Source organism: Lissotriton helveticus, chromosome 3_2, assembly GCF_964261635.1.
Source record: "Lissotriton helveticus chromosome 3_2, aLisHel1.1, whole genome shotgun sequence".
NCBI lineage: Eukaryota > Metazoa > Chordata > Amphibia > Caudata > Salamandridae > Lissotriton > Lissotriton helveticus.
This window is the reverse complement of record NC_136062.1, coordinates 497,097,228-497,120,191: the sequence shown is the minus strand read 5'-3', so window position 1 is coordinate 497,120,191 and position 22,964 is coordinate 497,097,228. Positions and strand designations below refer to the sequence as shown.

General features: G+C 47.7%; 1 protein-coding gene across 1 annotated transcript in view; it reads left to right on the top strand.

Moving 5' to 3' along the window:
- The first annotated feature begins 1,014 nt into the window (after positions 1 to 1,014).
- Positions 1,015 to 22,964, top strand: part of PSMC3 (proteasome 26S subunit, ATPase 3) — a 109,306-nt gene continuing 87,356 nt past the window's right edge. The window contains exons 1-5 of the mRNA XM_078684495.1: positions 1,015 to 1,357; positions 15,808 to 15,891; positions 16,271 to 16,396; positions 18,058 to 18,162; positions 20,096 to 20,158. Of these exons, the coding sequence (XP_078540621.1) occupies positions 1,331 to 1,357; positions 15,808 to 15,891; positions 16,271 to 16,396; positions 18,058 to 18,162; positions 20,096 to 20,158 (405 nt within the window). The 5' untranslated portion in view covers positions 1,015 to 1,330. The remainder of the gene's footprint in view (positions 1,358 to 15,807; positions 15,892 to 16,270; positions 16,397 to 18,057; positions 18,163 to 20,095; positions 20,159 to 22,964) is intronic.

The following is a 22,964-nucleotide window of genomic DNA, read 5'->3' as shown; positions in this document are numbered from 1 at the left end:
GTTTTCAGGGTTTGGTGCGCTTTCTTGTAGCTTGTGAGTAGCGTGTTTTCAGGGTTTGGCGCGCTTTCTTGTAGCTTGTGAATAGCGTGCACCCTACCCCCTCGCTGACTTCTCCGTTTGGTGTTGTGGCTCTGCCGCGCTCTTCAGTTGCACTGTTTTATTATTCTTTGTACATGCACTTATCTGCGTCACCATTCGTGGCTGTGCTCCTTCCTTGCAGTTCCTTCCCCCGGGTCTGCCTGCCTTGGCTTGGTGAGTCTCCCCCGAGGGTTCTGGTCGCGTCCCGACCTCGTCGCCACTGTAATGTACTGCCACAATAATGCTCTGAGCCTCTGTAGGTGGTAAACGCTTCTTTAATATATATATTACACTCCTAACTGAAGAGCGCCGAACCGGCGCTGTGTTCCGCTCGGAACTCGCGCCCACCTAACCAGGACGCGCGCGCATCTCTAAGATGGCCGCCGCACGTCACGTCATGACGTGACGTGCATCAACTAGAATGCGCCACTACAGTACTTATGATGCAATTTTCTCAAAACGTCAATAAAAAATTATAACACATATATAGTGGACAACATATTCAGATGTTTTCATAATATTTACATATATAGGTAGGCTATAGTAATATTTATTGAATGATGCTATTTAAGGATGTACTCATTTTAATGTCATGCCCATCTGTGACAGGCAGCTGTCTGCTCTGTTCCCAGCATGGCGGCCTCCGTAGCTTCGTTGGTCTCCGAGGCTTCTTGTTCCCTCACAAACATGGCGGCCTCCCTGGTTTCAGTGGTTTGCGTAGGCTTCCATCTACCCTCACAAAAATGGCGAGCTCTCTGGTTTCAGTAATCTGCGTAGGTTTCCATCTACCCTCACAAACATGGCGGCCACAGTGCTATCAGTGTTCCCAGATACAGCGTCTACCGCGAGTCCTCCTTCCCGAACAAACATGGCGGCCTCAGTGGTGTCAGTGCTCTTAGTAACGTCGTCTGGCCGCACTGACTTCCGCTTCCGCCCGCACAAACATGGCGGCTGAGCTGCCCCGACCATCACTCAGCAGATTTTGGGGTCACGTGATCCAATCTTCGGTTTTGCGGTGGCAGATTCGTCTCGTCGCCGCTCGTTTGACCGGTGTCCGCGCGGCGGGGGGGGCGGCTGTCGAGCACCGGAAGGGGCGGGTGTGAACAGGCGGCGGCAGGGGGAGCGGAGGGCGGTCTCGGAAGGGCCGGAGCGTCTCGGCCCCCGCCGGACCCGTGACGAAAGTGCGGCCGGGAACCCGCAGCCGAGCCCGAGCAGCAGAAGCGGCAGCACCGGCCCCGGCAGCAGAGAGACCATGACGTCCGTGTGGGAGGAGAGCGAGGTGAGGGGGCCACGGGGGGGCCCGGGCATGGGAGGGGGTGTCCTGTGGGGGGGTGCTGCTGGGGCCCAGGGGTGAACACTACACGTCACTGGAGATGTCCTGGGGAGGGAGGGTGGGGAGCAGAGATGTGCTGAGGGTGCAGGGCCCAGAGTCGAGCACTACACATGGTACTGGAGGGGGCCCAGAGATGTCACTCGGGGGGACGGGGGGCAGGGGTTAGCTTTAGAGATGTCACTGGAGGGGGGCCCAGGGGTGTCACTAGAGGGGGGCCCCCAGGGGTGTCACTAGAGGGGGGCCCCCAGGGGTGTCACTAGAGGGGGGCCCCCAGGGGTGTCACTAGAGGGGGGCCCCCAGGGGTGTCACTAGAGGGGGGCCCCCGGGGGTGTCACTGGATGGGCCCCCAGGGGTGTCACTGGATGGGCCCCCAGGGGTGTCACTGGATGGGCCCCCAGGGGTGTCACTGGATGGGCCCCCAGGGGTGTCACTGGATGGGCCCCCAGGGGTGTCTCTGGATGGGCCCCCAGGGGTGTCTCTGGATGGGCCCCCAGGGTGTCACTGGATGGGCCCCCAGGGGTGTCTCTGGATGGGCCCCCAGGGGTGTCTCTGGATGGGCCCCCAGGGGTGTCTCTGGATGGGCCCCCAGGGGTGTCTCTGGATGGGCCCCCAGGGGTGTCTCTGGAGGGGGGCCCAGGGATTATTTTTATTTACTTATGAAGTTTTCTATAGCGCTGGCTAAACCCGGGGGCATCAGAGCGCTTCACATACACAAGAAAAGAAGAAGTTGCACTACACCGTAGAACAAGAGGAATCAAACAATATATAAGGAAACACATCATTGGAAGAGTGAAGAACGCAGGGGGTTGAAACAGCCAGATGACCCCATCCTAGAAAAAGTCAGAGTGAGAGGGGAGATCATTGGTCTATTGATGCCTGGGATGGTTGACTTGGCCCGGGAAGTATTGGTGGAGGAGCCGGAGTTTCAGGTCCTTTTTGAAGCCAGGCAAGGAGGGGTTGCATCTGAGGTCCGTAGGGAGTGCGTTCCACATCCTGGGGACGTTACCAGAGAAGGATCGGCACTGGGTCGCTTTTCTTTTCAGTTTCTCGGGGATGAGAAGAAGTGAGTTGGTGCTTCTCAGAGTTCTGGATTTTCCTGCTTTAACCAGTTTGTTGTTCAGGTAATTGGGGGATTGGGTGTGAAGGTCCTTGTGAGTGATGCAGGCCAGTTTGTAAATACGTCTGCCTTCCATGGGGAGCCAGTTGAGGGTAGGTGTGATGTGTTCAAATCTTTTTCCACCACTTATGAGTCGAGTCACCATATTAACGACTTACCTTAGTGGGACAAGGTGAGCATTTGGTGCACCTGTTAGCATGGCGTTCCCATAGTCTAGTTTAGAAAGGACCAGGGATTGTACAGTTGTCTTAAGATCATCCTGGGGAATGAAAGGGTTAATTTTCTTGAGGTGTTTTAGAGAGTAAAGTGCACCTTTTGCAGAGTTCTTGATGTGGGCTTTCATTGACCGGTTCTTATCCAGGGTAATGCCTAGAGATTTTACTGAATCCAATAAGACAAAGGAGCAGTTTAGAGCATTAGGATTTTTGAGCCAGGCTTGGATAGGTCAGTATTAATTCCATTTTGTCCAGTTTCAGCTTTAAATGGTTTGGGTTAGACCACGATTGGATCTTGGTAAGCGTGGTACTGAGGTGTTAGATATCCTTAGGTGATTTGATTTTGTGGTATATTTGGGTGTCATCGGCATAGAGGTGATATTGAACCCCTGCTTGCTTCAGAATAATTGCAAGGGGTTCCATGAAGAGATTGAAGAGGGATGGTGAGGGAATCGATCCTTGAGGGACTCCAAGTTTGACACGTGATGGTGCAGAGAGGCAGGAGTTGATTTTAATTTGTTGCAAACAGTGCTAAAGGAAGGAAATGAACCATTTAAGAACTGTGTCATTAATGCCAGAGCATCTATTCAGAGTCTCAAGTAAAGCTGGATGAGGAGACAGGCCTCACCTTCATCTAAGGCTCTGTGGATATCATCTGAGATATTGAGCATCGCTTTTTCAGTGCTACAACCTTTCCTGAAACCCGATTGAAAGGTGTCCAGCAGGTTGAAGTCATCCAAATGTTTGTTGAGTTGTTGGAGAACGCATTTCTCGCATGTTTTAGCTAGGACTGGTAGGTTGGAGATAGGTCTGAGGTGTTGAGCTCGTTTGGGTCGGCCTCTGGTTTCTTGAGTATGGGGGTGATTTGCCCTAGTTGTAGGGAGTCTGGGACACAACCTGATGAGAGAGATGAGTTCATGATTTTTGTCCAGAAAGGGGTAATGATGTGGTTGAGATTTTATACTTTTGAGGATGGGAGGGGGTCCAAAGTGTGGGAAGATGGCTTAAAGCTGGCAATTATATTGAAGACTTCAATTTCTGACATGTGTTTGAAGTTTGACGAATTAGCGCCATTCTAAAGTTGGAAGCAGGCCTGGTTGTCTGTGGTAAGATTTTGGTCTGTTTGGTCAGGAATGGTTAAAAGGGGGCAGGTTGCGAGGGAGGGAGGCTTTTGGGTTTGGACGAAGGATTGCTCAATTTTTGTGACTTTATCTGTAAAGAAGCTGGTGATTTCTTCGCATCGATACTTGGTGGCAATTATTTCTTGTGGTGGTGTGACGTTACTTTGACTTTTTACAATTTTGAAAACTTCTCTAGGTCTATTCTTTGCCTGGTCTAGTTGGGTGCGAAAGAACAAGGCCTTTTCTCTAAAGATGTGTTTCTTATATGCCAGCCGGGTAGACCCAAGTTGTCCTAGGTGGAGAGTCGAAGGGTTTAGTCTCCAAGTCCTTTCCGATTGTCTTAGTTGTCGCCTTTCGTTATTAAGATAACAGTGAACCAGGATTTAGATTTGGTAGGTCTCAATTTTTCTAGTTTGAGTGGAGCTACTTGATCTAACACTTCTGTCATTGTGGAATTAAAATGGGCTGTGAGGTCATCAGCTGTCATATTGGAGGGCTGGGGTAGTAGCTGGGCCTGAATTCTGGATTCTAGGTCGGTTATGGGGACTCCTTTGATCTTCCTGGTCCAGTGCTTAGGTTTGACAGGACGTATAGAATGGTTTCTGACATGTGAGTCAATATTAAACATTATGAGGTGGTGATAAGACCAGTCAATGGGAGAAATCGATCTCAGAGAGACCAGCTCATTTTTGGTGATGATCGTATCCAGTGTAGCTCCTTTGATGTGCGTTGGTCCATTGCAAAGTTGTTTATTTCAAGCAGGGTGGAGAGGACCTGTGTAGTGGTGTCTTCTGGGTTGTTCCAGTTAATGTTGAAGTCACCCAGGAACACGTCTTCTGTGTCTGTTAGGGAGAAGTGAGATATTATGTTGGTTAGCTCTTCGGTGAAGATGGCACGTTCACCAGGAGGATGATAGATGGTGTGAAATTTGATGGGCGTGTTGCCTTTGATTGTAAATTCAACACCTAGGTACTCCAGAGTTTGGTATTCCGTGGATTTTAATCTGGTAAATTGTATTCCTTCTTTGTAAATAATAGCTAGGCCGCCACCTGTTTTGATCTCTCTGTTGTGTCTGATGATGTTGCAGCCTGGGGGGGTGAGAAGGTCAAGGATGGGGTAGAATGGTCATTGAGCCATGATTCTGTGAGGAATGCGATGTTTATTTCCTCCGCGAGTAAAACTTCAACAATATCTGTGGCGTGTTGAACTGCTGATCTGCAGTTGAGGAGCATGCACCCTAGGGAACGAGGGGCCTCAGTGTTGGTGTGTTCTGTATGTATAGACGTGTATAGAGCAAGGGGTCTTGGCGAGCTGGCAGGTCTAGGGATTCTGTTTGTGCTCACTAAAACAGGGATAACAGAAGGACCGTGTTCTGGCTTATTGCGAGGTCCGTGTCGTTGATCTCCTCTGCTTCTCGTGCTGAGATAGGACAGAGAGTTCGGCTAGGTCGATGAGCCTACTTCCTCCTAGGGTTGGTGGGCCAAGGTGTACCAGGCAGGGTCATGGACGAGGTTGTAAGGCTACCCTGATTGTGTGAGCAAGGTGGTTTAATCTGGTAGGCGAGGTCTTGTTGTAGGTGTAGGATATCTGCCTCAAGGGAGTCTGTTTTCTGCTCCATTCGGGTCAGTAAGTGGGTAAGTACGCTGCAAGGGCATAATACCTTCATCTGTAGTAGTGTATGACTAGAGTCAGTGGAAGGAGAAAGTAGACGGTTGTAAGATTGAGAGGCATCATTGGGATTAGGAGTGGGGATAGATTGGACGAGAGGAGTCTGGTCATTGTTGCTTCTGGTTGCTCGACAACGGAGAAACAGCGGCCCTCATCCTCCTAGACCTCTCCGCAGCATTCGACACTGTCTACCACCGTACCCTAGTGCAGCGCCTCAGCAACGTCGGAATCCAAGAGAAGGCACTGGAGTGGATCATCTCCTTCCTCGCTGGAAGGACACAGAGAGTCCGCCTCCCCTCGTTCAGGTCAGAGGCCACCGGAGTCATCTGCGGCGTTCCTCAGGGCTCCTCGCTCAGCCCCACCCTCTTCAATGTCTACATGAGCCCCCTTGCGGCCATCGCACGCCAACACAACCTCAACATCATCTACGCCGACGACACACAGCTGATCCTCTCCCTCACCAACGACCCCGCCACCGCCAGAACCAACCTTCACGAAGGGATGAAAGACGTAGCCGAGTGGATGATGACCAGCCGCCTGAAACTGAACTCAGACAAGACGGAAGTTCTCATCCTGGGCTCCTCGCCCTCCGCCTGGGACGACTCCTGGTGGCCCCCTGCCCTGGGCACCGCACCCAAACCGACAGACCACGCACGCAACCTGGGCTTCATCCTGGACTCCTCCCTCTCCATGACCAGACAAGTCAACGCCATCTCCTCGTCCTGCTTCAATATCCTGCGCATGCTACGTAAGATCTTACGGTGGATCCCCACCGAGACCAGGAAGACGGTCACCCAGGCCCTCGTCACCAGCCGACTGGACTACGGCAACGCCCTCTACGCCGGAACCACCGCCAAGCTCCAGAAGAGACTCCAGCGAATCCAGAACGCCTCAGCCAGACTCATCCTCGACATCCCCCGACACAGCCACATCTCCGGACACCTGAGAGATATGCACTGGCTCCCGGTCAACAAGAGAATCACCTTCCGTCTCCTCACCCACGCACACAAAGCCCTACACGACCAAGGCCCGAGATACCTCAACAGCCGCATCAACTTCTACACTCCCACACGCCAGCTCCGTTCAACCAGCCACGCCCTCGCCGCCGTCCCCCGCATCCGAAGAGCCACAACAGGAGGAAGGTCCTTCTCCTACCTGGCCGCCAAGACCTGGAACTCCCTCCCGACCCACCTCTGCCTGACCCGGGACCTCCTCGCCTTCAGGAAACAGCTCAAGACCTGGCTGTTCGAGCAGTAGCAGACCCCCCCTCCCCTAGCGCCTTGAGACCGCCCGGGTGAGTAGTGCGCTATATAAATGCCATGATTGATTGATTGATTGATTGAGGTGTTGTGCATCTTGGGTCCAAGGGCGAGGACAGAGAAATGTTTGGGCTCTGGGTTGTTTGAGTATGTGGCGGTGGGTCACTGGAGGGGGGCCCAGGGATGTCACTGGAAGGGGAGCGGGGGCAGAAATGAGATCTAGGAACCCTGGGATGTGCTAGAAGGGGTCCAGGGACAATGTGTCAGTGTTCTTTTGTTCCTGTAGATGTGTGGCATTTTCAAGTTTCGAATGCACGTATGAGTGCCATTTCAACATCTAATGTGTGACTCTTTGAGTGACCTAGGTCCTTCTAATTAGACATTCCTTTTGTGGATTATCCTAGTCTAAAAACTGTCAGGCGGCAGTTGCAGTTCTCCTGGCCTGCCTATAGATGCTGCTCACTGAGATGTTCTTCAGACTGAAGACCGCAATGGACTGTATTGGACAAAGAGAACTTCTCAAAATAAATATGATTAGATGCTTTTGTATTGCAAGACGTAACATCCCTATGATGAAGGGAACTGCGTTTCTGGTTTTTCCTCTGAGTTTAGCACTTTTCCAATATTCAGTGGATACTACATTACCGTCCACCTCTACATCAGGTCCCTGAACCACTCGCGAAATGAGATTGCGTCTTCAGTGTTCTCACCATCCTTTCCTTGTACAAGAGGAAACTCCAATCACCCAGTCTCCTCCTTTCTACTCTATTCTTCTCTTCACCATCCGCTCCATTCTGTTATCTCCTGCCTCATTTTGCTTCCCAGCTTTTTTCTCTCTCACCCTATCCCAATGTTTTGCTCTTTCCTCTCATTCCTCTCTCCATTGTTTCATCGCTTCTACTTTTTACCTATTTTACTCCTGTCCTCTCTTTTCAGTTTTCTCTCCTCTCACCCATTTTTAGGTCGAGCTGTGTTAGTACGCCACACACACACACACACGCACGCGCGCGTCTATGGGAGTCCGCTCCTGCACGGGCCCCCGCGGGGCCTCCCTCTCACTTGCTTCCGATCACCGCTGCTGTTGGGGACAATCATTTCTGGAGCGCCGGGTCCTCGGCTCCCGATGGGTGGGCAGGAGTGGGCGATGCGGCCAGGGGCTCCCGAGCAGGGACAGGCTGACAACTTCCAGCGGTGCATGGGCGGGGCAGGACGGCGGCTGCGCAGGATTCGTTGCCCCTGCACTTCGGCCGCCTCCGGGGCTGCGCCCTGCTAGTGCGCCATTGGCTGAGCGCCCCTCATCGCTGGCTCGTCCCCAGAGCTCCCTGCTGTACCGTTTGCTACCTCTTGTATTTTGTTTGCTCACAATTGTCACTTTTGCCTCATGTAACATAATGTTTGCTTTTGTAATTTATTCACTTACTCCTCGCCTGCCTGTCATCTCTGCTGGGCTGCTGCGTTCCTCTACGCCTGACAGAAGCCAGGAAGCAGTACTGTTGTGTCGCTACTGCTTCCGGGGGGAATTTGTTGTCCTTAGCTGCCCGTGTTTACAGGCAGGGGGATCTAGGCCAGTGTAAGTGCTGCTGGCCTCGGAGATGCGGGGACTCTCCGGCCCACGGGCCCTGCTGCTGCCCCGCAGCCCAGGCCTCCTTCTGCTTCTCTGCTACCACCTCTGCCTGGGCTCTGGCAGCACCACTACAAGCCCGCCCGCATCACAGCGTAAGGACAGGGATGGGCAGGGCACCGGGTAAACAAAGGGATGGGCACAGCTGTAGTGCATTGGAGTAGGGCATGTGGGTTATTCAGAAACTTGTCTTATTCCCGCACCCCGTCAGTGTTACAGCGGCATTAATTGTGGTGCGTGTACGACTTTAGAAAGTGTATAACTTATGTACTGCTTCACCCTTCTGTCGAAGCCACTAAGCGCTCCTTTGCATGGTTGACTGCAAGTATGCAGGTAACTTCCTGTGACTGTAGCTTGGGATAGCATTGATGAGCCCGCTGGCTGTTTTGAGTTCTTTAAAAAACCTCTGATCTGAACCGTGTAATTCAGTGACTTTCTATGGGGTTTTGGCGACTTCTGCTACTTTTAGGAGGCAATCAGTCGCTAACAATGCTGTGGATCTGTGCTCTCTAATGCAAGAGGTCCAACCGGCTTACTTTCTTGAGTAGGAGATTAAACGTATCGTCAGGGTTAGTAAACACTCTAAATGTAATTACAAAAAAAAACATTTTTCCATTACATCAGACGTTTCCATATTCTTAAACGCCCCACAACTACTGGGTTTGTCCTGAGATTCCCCAGGCTACAGAGGCGTGTATAACACTCTTTCACGTGACGTTCTGTGCCCTTTGTTAGTTGTTAGACTGATATTGACATGACATTTGACATAATACCTCAATAATGGAATGATTAATGAAACACAAAGGTTACTGTTTAGCAAGGAATACCAAGCCTGCTTCACAGTCCTTCTAAATTGTCAGCAATGCATCCCCTTGTCCAAGTTATGCAAACATATTATAAAACCGTTCTCCTCCAGGTACTTTGTGTAAATATGTCCTGGGTTAGATGCAAATATTTAAATACCCCCCTTGTCCATTGACTTCCCAGTGTGGCGGACACTTCCCCTTTATTTATTATTCATGCATGCGCAGCCACATAGCATAATTAATTTCATCCTCCTCTTTAACAGGTGCTGCTAATATCTATCAATTTTTTTTTTTACTAAACTACAAATCTTTTTGGATGCAAAAGGTATATGTGGACATTTATCACGTATTTTTGCTTCCTTGCCTCTTCCGGTTTTGTTGGAAATATTGTGAATTCCAAAACATCTGCCTCAATAGCAACATGTGGTTAGAGTGGTGTGGGGTGGTACCAGAAATGTACAAGTTGTGCCTCGACCCAATAGTTGTATAATTCTAAGTTGGGAGCACAGTGCCCTCTCCAAGCAAAGGAGCGGTACAGTACTTCCTAGGAGAGTCTAGGTCTTTTGGCCGACCTTGCAAGGCTGATGAGGTTGGAGCAGATCCGAAACACTGCTTGGCAATGGGGGCCGACAACGTGGACATACAAGTAGAAGAATTTAGGGAGGATAGTCGTTTTAGTAAGGGTTCATTTCCTAGCCATAGAAAGTGGTAGTCTGGTCCACACTGGTATTTTGTCCTCAAGCCAAAGGAGTGTCATCCCTGGACTACTGCAGCTGATCTACATAACCTTGTAGTTGGACCCTAGAGCCCTGCAGCTCTACCCAACTTCCTGCAGAGTCCCAGCAGGTTACAGCAACCCCCACCTCTCGATAGCTGAACCCTTGCATCCTACAGCTGGTCTCTGGTTCCCCATGGCCCTCTTCTTATTTGCCCCTGCAGGTCGCCATTTGCCCTGGACACCAGCAGCTTACCACTGGACCCCCGTCAGCACCTAGCATGACTAACTATGTTGCAGGTTTGTCCTACAGTTGTTGCTCCTGTCCCGCTGCCAGCACAGAGGCACTGTGGGAGGCCTACTGTCCAGTGTTTTAGTTCCCCACCACTTTCAACCCTCTCGGGTGTCAAGCAAATTTCACTCTTTGAACCCCTTGGAAGAAGTAAAGAAGGTGATGGTCAGTGGCCTGTAGGGAGCGGTTACACCACAGGAGCTGCATGGTGCCAGGGGGGCAGTTGCCTGGAGGAGCTGAAGGAAGTCAGTACCAGCCTTGTAGAAGTGGAGCTGCTGCTGATCCTAAGTTTATAGGAGCAGCTGTCCACACTTGTGTTTAATTCTCTCTGGCTTTACATCGAAGGGGTTTTACACAGTTCATTATCTTTTTCATCTGTTACATGATTCACATTTACATCCAAAGTGTTATGTTTGTGAGGCTCAGACTTGGGAGTAAAAGTGTGAGTGGTGGAGTAGCAGTTTTATTTAACGTTGTGTTAAAGACTTCAGAGCATTAAGAGAAAAACACAATATGAACAAGAAGAATGGGGTATGGAACCATCTGTCATTAAAGCTGGCTTCGTACAGTTGCTCTCCTTGCTTAGGTGGATGCTATATAGAATGCCGCTCTGACTCCCTAGTTTCCAATTGATTTCTGAATTAAACAGTTTTCTGAATGGATTGATATGAACAGTGTCTTTTAAAAAATACAAAGCGTATTAAAGCATTCACTACTCCAGTTGCAGGTATCGGTATGCATAAATCTAGGGTTACTGGATGACTCCACAAGATGAATGAATGAGACACTAATAAAAAGATGATCTACCAAGTGAAGATTCACCTGAGCTGCCTTTAATTTCCATTCTGGATTTGGGGAGGACGTCTCTGGCCAGTATGCACACATCGCTGTTGGTGGAGGGTTCAGTACTGCCTGCGCCAAAAGGCTGCCTTTGTCTGATGCTCCTTTAAGATTATTCGAGCTGACGGGCCACGTTGAGGAAACCCTGATCTGGATTCACTCCATTTTTGCATCTGGAGAATGACTACCCTGTATGCAAGATATGCTGCAGAAATTTTCAGGAGCCCTTCGAGAGCCCATTTGGAACCATCCGTTGCCCGTACTTCCATACACAAGTGCTCACCTCTAGAACCTGTCCTGACGAAGACCCTGACGTGAGGACACCTCTCACCCTCCATCTTGCTGGGGTCAAAACGTAGACCGTTTTACCCAAACACCTATGAGCTCATAGAATGGAATAATTCAATTAAAAACTTACCTATGAGCAATGTGTATATATGTGAACAAACAGACCTGTAATAGACTGGAAAGGTCATCTTGTATATAATTGTAATTGTGTCTTTGTCACAACTCCTTTACCCTGTCCCTCACTCGCCAATTCACTACCATTGCCCCATCTTCCTTCCTTCTCACACTGAGAGCCCTGTGAATCCTTCATGCTACCAATGTTTTGGAACGAATGCATTGCAGCCCATTAATGCTTTGATTGACAATCGCATTTAATTCTGGTGTTACCTATGGCAATTAAATTCCCGTTTTTGAATTTGTTTCAAATCTCTAGTGGTGAATTGTTTTCTGATTTTGTTTGTTTGTTGTTGTTGTAATTTTTATGAGAAAACGAACTACCTCGACTATTCTCTTCAACGTACTCCTTTAAGATGGAGACAGCCCTGAATCCCTTCTTTGCTATACTCTGGAAATGCTCATCAATAGGTCTGTACCTCGGACATGTTGTTCACTCACCCATACACCCCCCTACTACAGCTGGCTTTTTCAAGACCTGTGCTTCCCTACCTGTGTAAGATCCATAGCTGCAGGACATCATGTATTGACACGACAACAGCCATGGAGGTCCATCATCTGGCCCTGAACTGCAGATCCGCAGCATGTTCATGGTTTCCCTTCAATGACCGTATCAAAGAACACAAAGGACAACCTTGAATGCGCCGCCCTAAAATCAGACCCTGAAACCCTCTCACTGATGTGTACATCAGCCCAAAAGCAGAGCAGCTAAAATGGAACTTCCCTTCTTCATTGTTGATCTGAATGCATGGTAGACCGTGTTCCAGAAAATGCACACCTTGGCGATGACAGAAAGCTGACTCCAATGGCGCTGTAAAGTCGTCTCTAAACGCAGTGGGCTCCAGAGTGAAATCAAACGGCATGTCTTCCATCTCGGAGACCTGGTTTGACAACCCCTCCACTTTCATTGTTAACAACTGTTCCATCAAAGAAGACCAAATCAGCAACAGAAGTAGGTGAAGAGAGGTGAGAAGCGATTGTCTAAACAACCGGATTAATCTGCTGGAGCAGTCGCTCGCAGTTTGCTGTCAATTTAAATACATTTCAGCCCATGACGACATCAACAACTCATCTATCATTGCAGGCGGTTTACCGCCCTCCTCCCCCATAGTTAGTAAAACTTAACATTCCTCAGTTGATTTCTTTAATGTCTTTTCCCCCGCAAACCTTGCCTGGGGATGACTTTACTGAAAATATGGAAGTTCTAGACTTCTACCATAATGTCACCTGCTCTGTGGATACTGCTGGGCATGTGGTTGACCTTACTTTCACCAAAAACGTTGACACATGAACGTGAACTTTCTTTCATATGGACCTCGAAGTCCTGGAACATCCCCAACAACTTCAGAGAAAGTAGTGACCCTGGGGATATTCTTAGAATCTGTGTTCTCCATTGTCTTATTTCAACACTGTCTGAAAAAAATAAACTTATAGCTCTTTTTCCCTGAAAAACTCTCACCTTCCCTGTTGCTGATAATGACCAGGCTGTGATCCACAGAAGAACTGGCTGATAACAGCTCCATTAGATTTAACAAATTTGCGTATCGACTAAACATCTGAACAGTTTTCTCCAGCATGTGACCTACAAGGTCTCATCAGGAAGATTACCCCTGGACTTCACTCCTACTCAGCTTGATTCCGCATCTGAACTAAGATCTCTGTAGGGAGATTGCCTGGGCTCCTACTAGGCTGCATTTCTTCCACCACTTCAGCCAGAGTGAGTTCAGTAACTGGTGTGGCTTGCAGCATGCACAGCTGACACAGTAAAACAGACCTCTAATGCGTGTCAAGGTTAGGATTGAGGGAACCTTGAATTCTGAAGATTCTACTGTGCTCTGCTGCTTTGTATGAACTTTTATAGGGAGGCCTCTTGCCCCAGTGATCGTAGTGTCTCTGGCGCACCACATTGGAATGCTGAGGAGTTCAAAGTACTCAACACATTGATGTGTTACTTATTGGTGCCCTGCTCCATGTCCCCCAGTACCTAATGTCTTGTGCACCCCAGCCACTGTCTTCGACCGTATTCAAGCCCCTGGAGGAATCCTCTCGTGGATGTCAATGTTGACTTGTGCATTGTGACCTGGCTGCACAACCTCTCCTGGCTTATTAGGTCAAGCCTAGCGCAGCACGCATGCGCTTCTCTATGGGAGGCTTCTTGTGAGCACTCCAAAACTTCCTGTGTGGATCTAGAAACTCCCATACATTTAATTGGCCTTTGCGTGTGGCTTTCAATAATGAAAGGACGCAAATGTCCAAAGGCCGGCGCATGTCCCACCCCTTTGTTTACTGGTCACTCCCACAGCATTTTCCTTGCGGGAGCGAGCAGCAGCACGCAGGGTGGTATCTGCATTCCTTGCAGTGTACGCGCACCACTCGCGCTCTTCTTGTCTTTCCCACTGGAGCAGGGGCGCGCAGGGCGGCAGATGCATACCTGTGCCCGCCCCCACCACTCCTGTTGAGCTGCTTGTTTTATTAACTTCCCTCCCAACGCGACTTAAGATACTTAACATACCGCGCTCCTTCGTGTGTGACTGCACTGAGAGCATGGCCGGTTAACGGCACTTTCATTTTTAACTTCTTATCTTGTTTTATATGTGAAATCATCATTCCGCTGTCTCCATTGTAGGAAGCATTGTGTACTAAGCATACGGAGTACCTTCCTAATTTCAAAGGCTGCTGTTGTGTGAGCGTACAGTGGATACTTGCCAGGGCACACGGGCATTGTGAGAGGAGTTGGGAGGGGGACTGCGTTCATGTATCCCTCTTCTTTCACGTACACCTCGTTATTTTGTTATCGTGTTCACTTTTCCTCTTACTAATGACCTTGTGCCTTGTTATATATTGTTTCGTGGCCTGCAAAGGCATTCAGTTCGCTCATCATTCATATTTATCTTTAAAGCCGTCATTATTGAATAGGAACACTAATCTATCTTCACAGTATCTTCCTCATTCTAAATTCACTCGCCGTGAGATGTAATTAAAGCTCCTTTCGATTCGTGAATTAGAGGCGTTTCATCCCCTCTCTTTTTCGGCAACAAGTCTACAATACAAAAATAATTTAAAATGGAAAGAGAAAATTTACTTTAAATGGCACACGCAACCTAATATATCCACCGAAAGTAGCAAAGTACCCTCCTGTTCCATTTCTCATTTGAAGTGTCAGATTTCCCAAAGAGGGAAAAAGACTGCAGACTCCTTTTACACTGCGAGAACTTAAATGGAAAAAAAATGGGTGATTTCTGTATTGTGGCTCATCCAATGTTCAAAAATGTCAGGTGGAACTTAACCTAAAAAGTGCAGATATTTTTTTTGTTGCCTGGTTTTGGAAATGCTATTTTATCCATTTGAAAAATATGTATGTTGTCAATGGGTATGGAATGAAGTTTTTTGGTGTGACATGTATGGTGTTTGTGCTGTACATGTCAAACGTATTCTATTAGTTCTTATCGTGCTTTGGACGATCATCCTTCAGATGTTAGCTTCTTTTGCTGTGGAGCCTTCATCCACTTATTTGACAGTATTCTCAAACTCCTCTTGTGTAAAGTGACTGGAGTATTTCATTATCACAGTTGTGTCTGTTGGCTGTTTGGGTGCATTCTTTTGCATGCATAGCATGTAGGCATAGCCAATAGGTCTCGCCTTTGAGACCTTTTAAGTGTTTAGCTATGCAACGGTTGATGTTGTTGCACCAAGGATATTTTGCTGCAGAACTAAATACTTCTAAGGTCCCAAAAGCGAGACCTATTGGCTATGCCAATGCTTGTACTTTTTTTGTATTCGACCTTACTTTAAGGTGTCTGTTTATGTACCACACTGGGCATCTCCATCTAGATTCTGTTCTAGGAGTTACGTCTCCACAAGTATGTGCTGGGATCTCGAGAGATGTACGAGGAAAGATTGAGGATGACCGGTGTTATAGGATGGGACCTGCTCTAGGAGCTCATTCTGCACAAGGTAGAGCTGGGATCTCGAGAGAGGTGCAGGATGACTGGTGTTATAGGATGAAACCTGCTCTAGGAGGTCAATCAGCACATGGTATATTGAGAGAGGTGGGGGGGTGCAGGATGGCTGGTGTCTTAGGATGAAACTGATAGGAAAACAGGCTGCATTGGACAAGGTTGTAGAGCTAGGGTGTGGACATTGACTGTATTTTGCTCACTTTTCTTTCTGACATTAGTGTGGAATTGTTTTAGGCTATATTGCCCCTACTATAGCTTTTATCTCTCCACCCCTCTTTTCCTGATCAGAGGTTTCACATGAGCATTCTTTTCCTTTAACAGCAAGATGGCGTTGGTGAAGAAGTTCTCAAAATGTCAACAGAAGAAATTATTCAACGTACACGCCTGTTGGACAGTGAAATCAAGGTGAGTGGCGCGAACAGGTTGATGTGTCCTTTAGCTTACATGGGTGGTTTACTTCTTTGAGATTGTATGCATGCCGGTTGGACAGTGAAATCAAGGTGGATGCACATAACCAATGTACTATGCATGCCCTTTCGCTTACCTGGGTGGTTTACTTCTCTGAGACTGCATGCTTGCCCAAGATTAAGCAACAGGCAGAGCACTGTGTCCTGCACAAAGGCTCTTTGAAGTAGGCACTCTGATGTCCCACAAACATTGGCGTGTTGGCATCTTATTATAAATCAGTTGTTTCCCTGCTCCTGGGCTTGATTCCCCCATGCTTAAAGTGCGGTTTGTTTGTGTTCCTCAGTGACACGGATCTCTCCACTTTGCTTTTTTCCAGATCATGAAGAGTGAGGTGCTCCGTGTGACGCATGAGTTACAGGCCATGAAAGACAAAATCAAAGAGAACAGCGAGAAGATCAAAGTGAACAAAACCCTGCCGTACCTGGTCTCCAACGTCATAGAGGTCTGTCTGTGCTCAGTGTGACTGGAGTTTGTGGTGGGGGGTGTCAGGAAAATCTAGACATCCAGAGAGAAGCATATGTTGTTTATTTCTTAGTGAAGACGTAATTGACTGAGCAGACCAGCCTAAACTGGTGGTATGCATCGTGGTAGCTTCAAACCTGGATAGGTGAGCGGACTCCCTGACTCGAAACTGCATGATGTCATTGTGAAACATGACCCTTTAGTGATGTAAGGTGTACCTTTTGCAGCACGTGTAATCGGATATTAATGGACAAAATGATTTATATATTCCTGGACTATACTCTAAGTCCACATTTGTTTCTAATGTCATGCAGGAAGTAAATTGTTACTTTGGTTAGTTTGTCTGTTTGCTTATGAATCTAATTGTTCATTTTCAACCGATCGAGATGACTTTTTGGACAGGAGTGCTTGAATGTCTGTCTTGTGACCCGCGTTCCCAGGACTGTTGATGGGCTCCTTCTCTGCTTTTGCTGGAGATTAACACTTTCTACCAGCAGTTGTCCTCTTCTCTTCTGAGCTCTTTAAGGCAGTCAACCTTTCATGAGTGACTGGAAGACTCATTACACAAGTTCCCTGTGTGCGGCCAGGGAGACTGCTCTTGACGAGCGCCTCCCAGCCTGCACAGGACATGGTTTCCAGGCACTGTGCTCAGAGGAACTTCTGGGAGTGTCTCAGGGAGTTGGGGTAACTTTCCAGAGCGGAAGTTGTTCCCACCCTTCTTTAGTTTACAATGGGGCTGTTGGTTTGGGATGTTCCCATGTATCCCTTGTTCAGGGGGTTGGTGAAGGAGAGGCTGACTCATCACGGTCACTGAAGGTTGCCCTTCAGATCGCGACTCTTAGATACTGGGAATTATTTTGAGAGAGCCTTATTTTCTTATTTAAAGTTGTCACCAAGTAAGTTATCTAATGTTCGAGTGTTGCTCTTGGCCAATGTTTTGATGGTTCCCCTTATTGTTAGTTGGCTGCGGGTCCCTCTGGAGGTGTTTGCTGCCCTTTGTATGGGTGGTACGTAGCCACTCCATGCATCGGACAGTTGGTGTTAGCTGTGGGTTGGAATCTCAAGTAGCAGCTCCTCTTTGACTCATTAAGTGGTGTTGGGTTGTGGAGTTCGGATCACTCTGTGTGGTATCAATGGAGTGGCCCCAGGGTGGTGGGTTAATTTCCGCTGCGGATTATCCAGACTGTTTGGTTGAGGGTCGACATCTCTGTGATGATCTCTAGCCCCTCTGTTGACTAGGTGGTAGTGTTGTTGGGGGTGGAATTGGGTATTTACATAGCTTGACCTTTCTCCAGAGTCTGTTGGCTCAGTCTCTGCCCTGGAGGATCCTCCCCTCCCTGGATCATACTGCGTATGTTAAGTATGGGCTGCTGGTTGGCTATTTATGACCCATCGATAGATTGTCCAGAGGCTCTAACTTGAATGTGGGTCCTTCTGTGTGTGATACCCAGATGGTGTTGTCTACAATGTACCTCATTGTATAGCACATACTCTTACATCTGAGAGGTTTCTTGTTGCTCTGGGTGCTTGGGATTGCTCTCTGCCAGTAGCCATCTTATCGATTAGGTGTATGTTGGGCGGGGGTAGTTGGCTTCTCTACTCTTGGCTGTTTTCATCAGCTTGGTTTTACTTGTTCTGCAGCTGCTCGATGTTGACCCCAATGACCAGGAGGAGGACGGCGCAAACATCGACCTGGACTCTCAGCGGAAGGGAAAGTGTGCTGTTATCAAAACATCCACCCGTCAGGTGAGGCGGTGCCCTGGAGGTCATGACTGTGGTGCTCTTTATTGTAGTGTACAATCTCCAAATACTATCAACAGACCAGCACTGCGATCCCTCATTGTTGACCCGTGGAACCTCTGCACATCATTTTGACTGACAGCAGGCGCATGTCGGATAGGAACCTACCTTCAGTGCTTCTCGGTGCACCGGTAACCATCACACATATTCGATCCCTCGTTGCTGACCCGTGGAACCTCTGCACATCATTTTGTCCGACAGCAGGCACGTGTCTGACCGTAACCTTAAGTGCCTCGCTGCACTGGTAACCATCACACATATTACAAATAACCATTATCTCTGGCCTCCAGAGTGCAGGCTGGTGCAAGATTATGCACCAGTGCACTGGTAATCATTATACATGTTTCAAATATCATCATCCCTGATCGCCAGCGTGCATGCTAGTACAAGATTCTGTGCACCAGTGTGACCAGTTTAATAGTATCCATCACTACCAAAATCTGTTTGACTGATGCTTTTAGGATAGTCTGGGGTCTGAAGCCTTCAGTGCCCCTAGTGCTCTTTAGACCACCCCACCACAAGACCCTCCTCCCTGACTCCAGGGAACATCCTACTGCAGTGCCGGAGCCTTCACCAAAACAGCCTAGTCGCTGACTTGCAGCTGGTGTTCGGCTAGGGACGAGGTGTTGTACAGCTCTGTCTTTGTACCTCACTAGTACTTCTATTTATGTATTTACCCTTTCATACCATGCTGGTACGTCTTCTAAGCGTTATAAATAGTAGATGTTCTTGTTACTCAACTTACTAACTTCATATGGATGGAGGCCTAAGCGAGCATTCATTCAAAGTTTGAGTAAATGCCATTAAAAATGCCAATGTTTTTTACCGAGCCATGCTACAGGGTGCAGTACTATCTGTGGCCAAAAGAGATCCCACGGGACCTCTTTTAGTCACATATTGCACTTCACCCTGCCGCAGATCTGGTAAATCCACCCTACCCATAATGCATTGCCTGCAAGACAGCACCACGAGTACATTTAAATAGTTATTCCCATATATACAATTAGTAGCTTTGAAATGTGAGAAAAGAATTATCATTTTAATTCCGAATTAGGCTGTGCTCTCTGTGGAGCTGATGAAGAGAACTTTATAGAAGGTTTCATATAAATCATATTGATCAGGCTACAGCCTAGAAGAGACAGCAGAGCATATTTCAGATGATCATGTCATGTTTAAAAGAATTTGAAAAATGTAATGATTAATTTGATGCGTATTATTGGAAGCCTTGAAGAAGCGAGCAACTCGCGAAACACGCATAGATTTGGCTGCAGAAGTTATGTACCTTTATGGAAATCTTTGAATAATGAGAATCTTTTGCAATAAAGACTATATATGGACTTACAGGTACATATGTCCATCTCAGAAATTAATTATACACATGCACGCACACACGTCTGTCATTTACTAAATAACTTAACTGCATGGTAAAGCACTTGAAATTGTCTTGTGCAGTATTTGTGTTGTAATGACTGCATGTTGAAGGGGACACATCTGTGGCCTAATGCTGAGCAGCAGACCTGGGAGCTGCAGTCTGGGTAGGGTTGTCACCTTGGATGACTTTCACTGCAGCAGTCCTAGGACTGTTCGTGTCAGTGACTCGTTGATCACCTCTTGGTGCACCCGGACCCTGACCTGCACCTGTACGATTTCACAGCTCTACTGGTGCACCTTAACCCTGAGCTACAGCTTCTGTGCTGTGAACCAGCTTGGGACTGTCCACCATTACTTGAGGGTCAGGCAGGGCGTTGAGTGGAAGGGGGGGGCACGATAAGGTACCCTGGACTCTACACAGCACAGAGAGCATGGCCGGATGTGTGGGAGTCTTGGGGCTCTGGTCCAGTTCTTTGCTGTTTCTAATTATCTTTTTTTAATTTTCCAGACCTATTTTCTACCAGTGATTGGACTGGTTGATGCAGAGAAGTTGAAACCTGGAGATCTTGTGGTAAGTGATCCCCCAAGCATCCCACAGCCTTGCTGTTGAAAATAAATAATAAACTCTCAGAAGGGGAAATCTGGCTGTGCTTGGTAGGGCCGGGCTGTGCTTTGGAGGGCCAAGTATTTAAAGGTAGAGGCTGACTTCTCCAATAACACCCCCTCATCACCCTGAAAGGTAAAATGCAGTCCCTTTGTCATTTTTAGGGTTGTTTATAGATTTATGATTTGTGTTCAAAGTACATACAATTGGTTCAAGCGATTGAACACTTCCTTGGAGTCCGGTCTACAGAACCAGACCGGTTTCACAGTTACTTTTATTTACACAGTTTTATATGGTGCATAGTAGGTCCTACAGCATCCAAGAGCTTTACATAACGCAGCAAAACGTCCACAAATTCAGAATGACAGACCAGGGATGCGCGCCATGCAGAGCGAAAGACTGCAGAGTAGACTAGTAGCTTGTCGTAAGGCACGTCCTCAGACTTGAGTAGATTGCAAGGAATATGTCAGGAGGTGCAGGTACTGAGGAACATGCACTCTGTAACCATAGTGTGGACCAAAACCTAAAAGTTACATTCTGACTGCATTCAAGCAGAGCAATCTTTAGTCCACGGGGAAGTGGTGGGAGACGATCATCACTCCCATCTCTGTCCAGAAAGAACGTTCATTGGGCCTCCCTATCATTACTGTCGCTAGAAGTCCGTCCGTAGCATCTTCAGTCTGAGGGATGAAGCGACTACTTTAAAGACATATTCACAAGCAGTCATCATGCTTCAGAGCCTCCGTCCAATCTAGCTTGGTAATAATTGATTAAAGAGGAAGTCTTCAAGTTGTTTTTTAAAGGCCTGGAGCACATCCTGGTAATGACTGGTTCCAGGTCACATTTTATTTTTTCTTGCCCTGAGGCTGAGATTTCAAGTAGTTGGGAGTGAGTATTCCTCAGTTGTTGAGTCACCACAGAGCTTGGGGAACATGGATCTCGCTTCAGCAGACATCCAACTTGGGAGGGCAAAATAGAAGTGATGCAATCAAAGCGGTCAGCCCTGGAAACGGGCGAGCAGCAGCATGCAGCGAGCTTCCATCAGGGCTACCGGGAAAGGTGTGTCTTGGGAATCCCAGCTAGGCTTTCGTAGTTCAGTCTGGATGGTACCAACTGCTTTAAAATCTTGGGCGGGTGGGAAGACTTTCATCCGTGGGATCATTTGAATTTGGTAAATTGCATTTCTTGATGCCATTTTAATATGATTAAGGAATGTCTGACGTGAAGCCTATGGATTTTATGTATTCGGAGATAGTAAATTAGTAGTTTGGGATGTTAGCAGAACATAGCCATTCTTCGACAGGCGTGGATGATGACTTTGTTGAGAAGAAACTGTCTTTTGGGAATGAGCTTAAAATGATGCATTGCCATCCAGGATTGTTTTCTGTCCAGAACCCTGGCCCGTCATGGATTTCAGTGAGTGAAGAGACTTTGAAATCGAGTTGAGTGCCCTCTGTGTATTCAATGTGCACATGCACCATATGAGTGTTCTAACACTCTGTGTTGGATCTTGTGACACGTGGTGCATCTCTTACATTTATACGTTTTGTTGTATTGGTTTTTAGCTGTTGCAAGCTGATTAATTTTAGTTTTTGTTTGTGTGTGAAACAGACCGCACATTTGCTTTCTCTGCAAATAAGTGACGACATCAGCAGATTGTTCAAGAGTTTAGTGAGAACATCTAACTGCACAAACGTTTTACCAACCATAAAATCTTGCATTGGAAACATACACTGTAAACGTGGTAGTGCTCACTAGTGGTATAATAGCAAGAGAATACTCCTTTTCCTCTCTCCAGGTCAACTTCTAGCAACTGTCTTCACATTCCTCTCAGGAATGAGCTCTCAAGCGGTGATTCCTACTCCCACAGCAAGATGTAGATTGAGTGCGGCCTCAAGCCTCAATATGCCCAGCCCCTTGTTTCTGCTCATGTCGTAGTATATCTCTGCTTGAGATTCTAAAACAACTCTTACTGTCTTGAGGGGGAGTTCATTTTGCAATTCCTTGCAGTTGTTTATTTGCCAACTTTAAGAGACATATCCGACGTATAAAGTAAGAGTTTGACTCTTCTTTATTTCTTTAGAAACTCCAAAGATTCAGATTAGAGTTGTGCTCCATTGTAAGATACGCTACGTCTGCCAGCATCCTCTGACCCCTGTACTTCACCATTACATGTGGGGAAAAAAGAATCTGGGTCCGTATGCCTTTGTGGGGCACCCTAGCTAGATGAATGTTATTACTGGGTCTTCGGCTCTCATGATACCTGTGGTGTGTTACTTCATATGGGTTTTATATGACTGAGAGTTATGTTCCACTCTTGGTACGCAAATCTTTAATCTCTATTATATCTTTTCTGCTTGTTGTCTATATTGGGGTTCATCTCCCATTATCACCCTAGCTACTATCAAGATTTTCTTTTCCCACCAAGTCCAGGGACTTACTTGCTTTGTTCTTGATGTCGTCTGGGATTTAGAGGGTCGTCTAGTAACACCTTGTATACACCTGCCGTCCAACTTGAAAGCAGAGGAACTGCTGTCCTGTTTGAGGTCCACAGTTCAGGGAATGGAGCACATGCAGGCTCCCCGTCATGTGGCTGGCCTGCCTTCCCACCAAGAGGGAGCTGTTTGTGCCAGAGGAGTTTCGGGGAAAAACAGCCACTTTCACTGGGGGCCCTTTTCTCAGACTGGCTGCTAAGTCTTCGCACGCATCGGATGCGTCACACTTAGCAAATTATGACATTTCCCCAGTTTAATCGGGTTAGTGACATGATTGC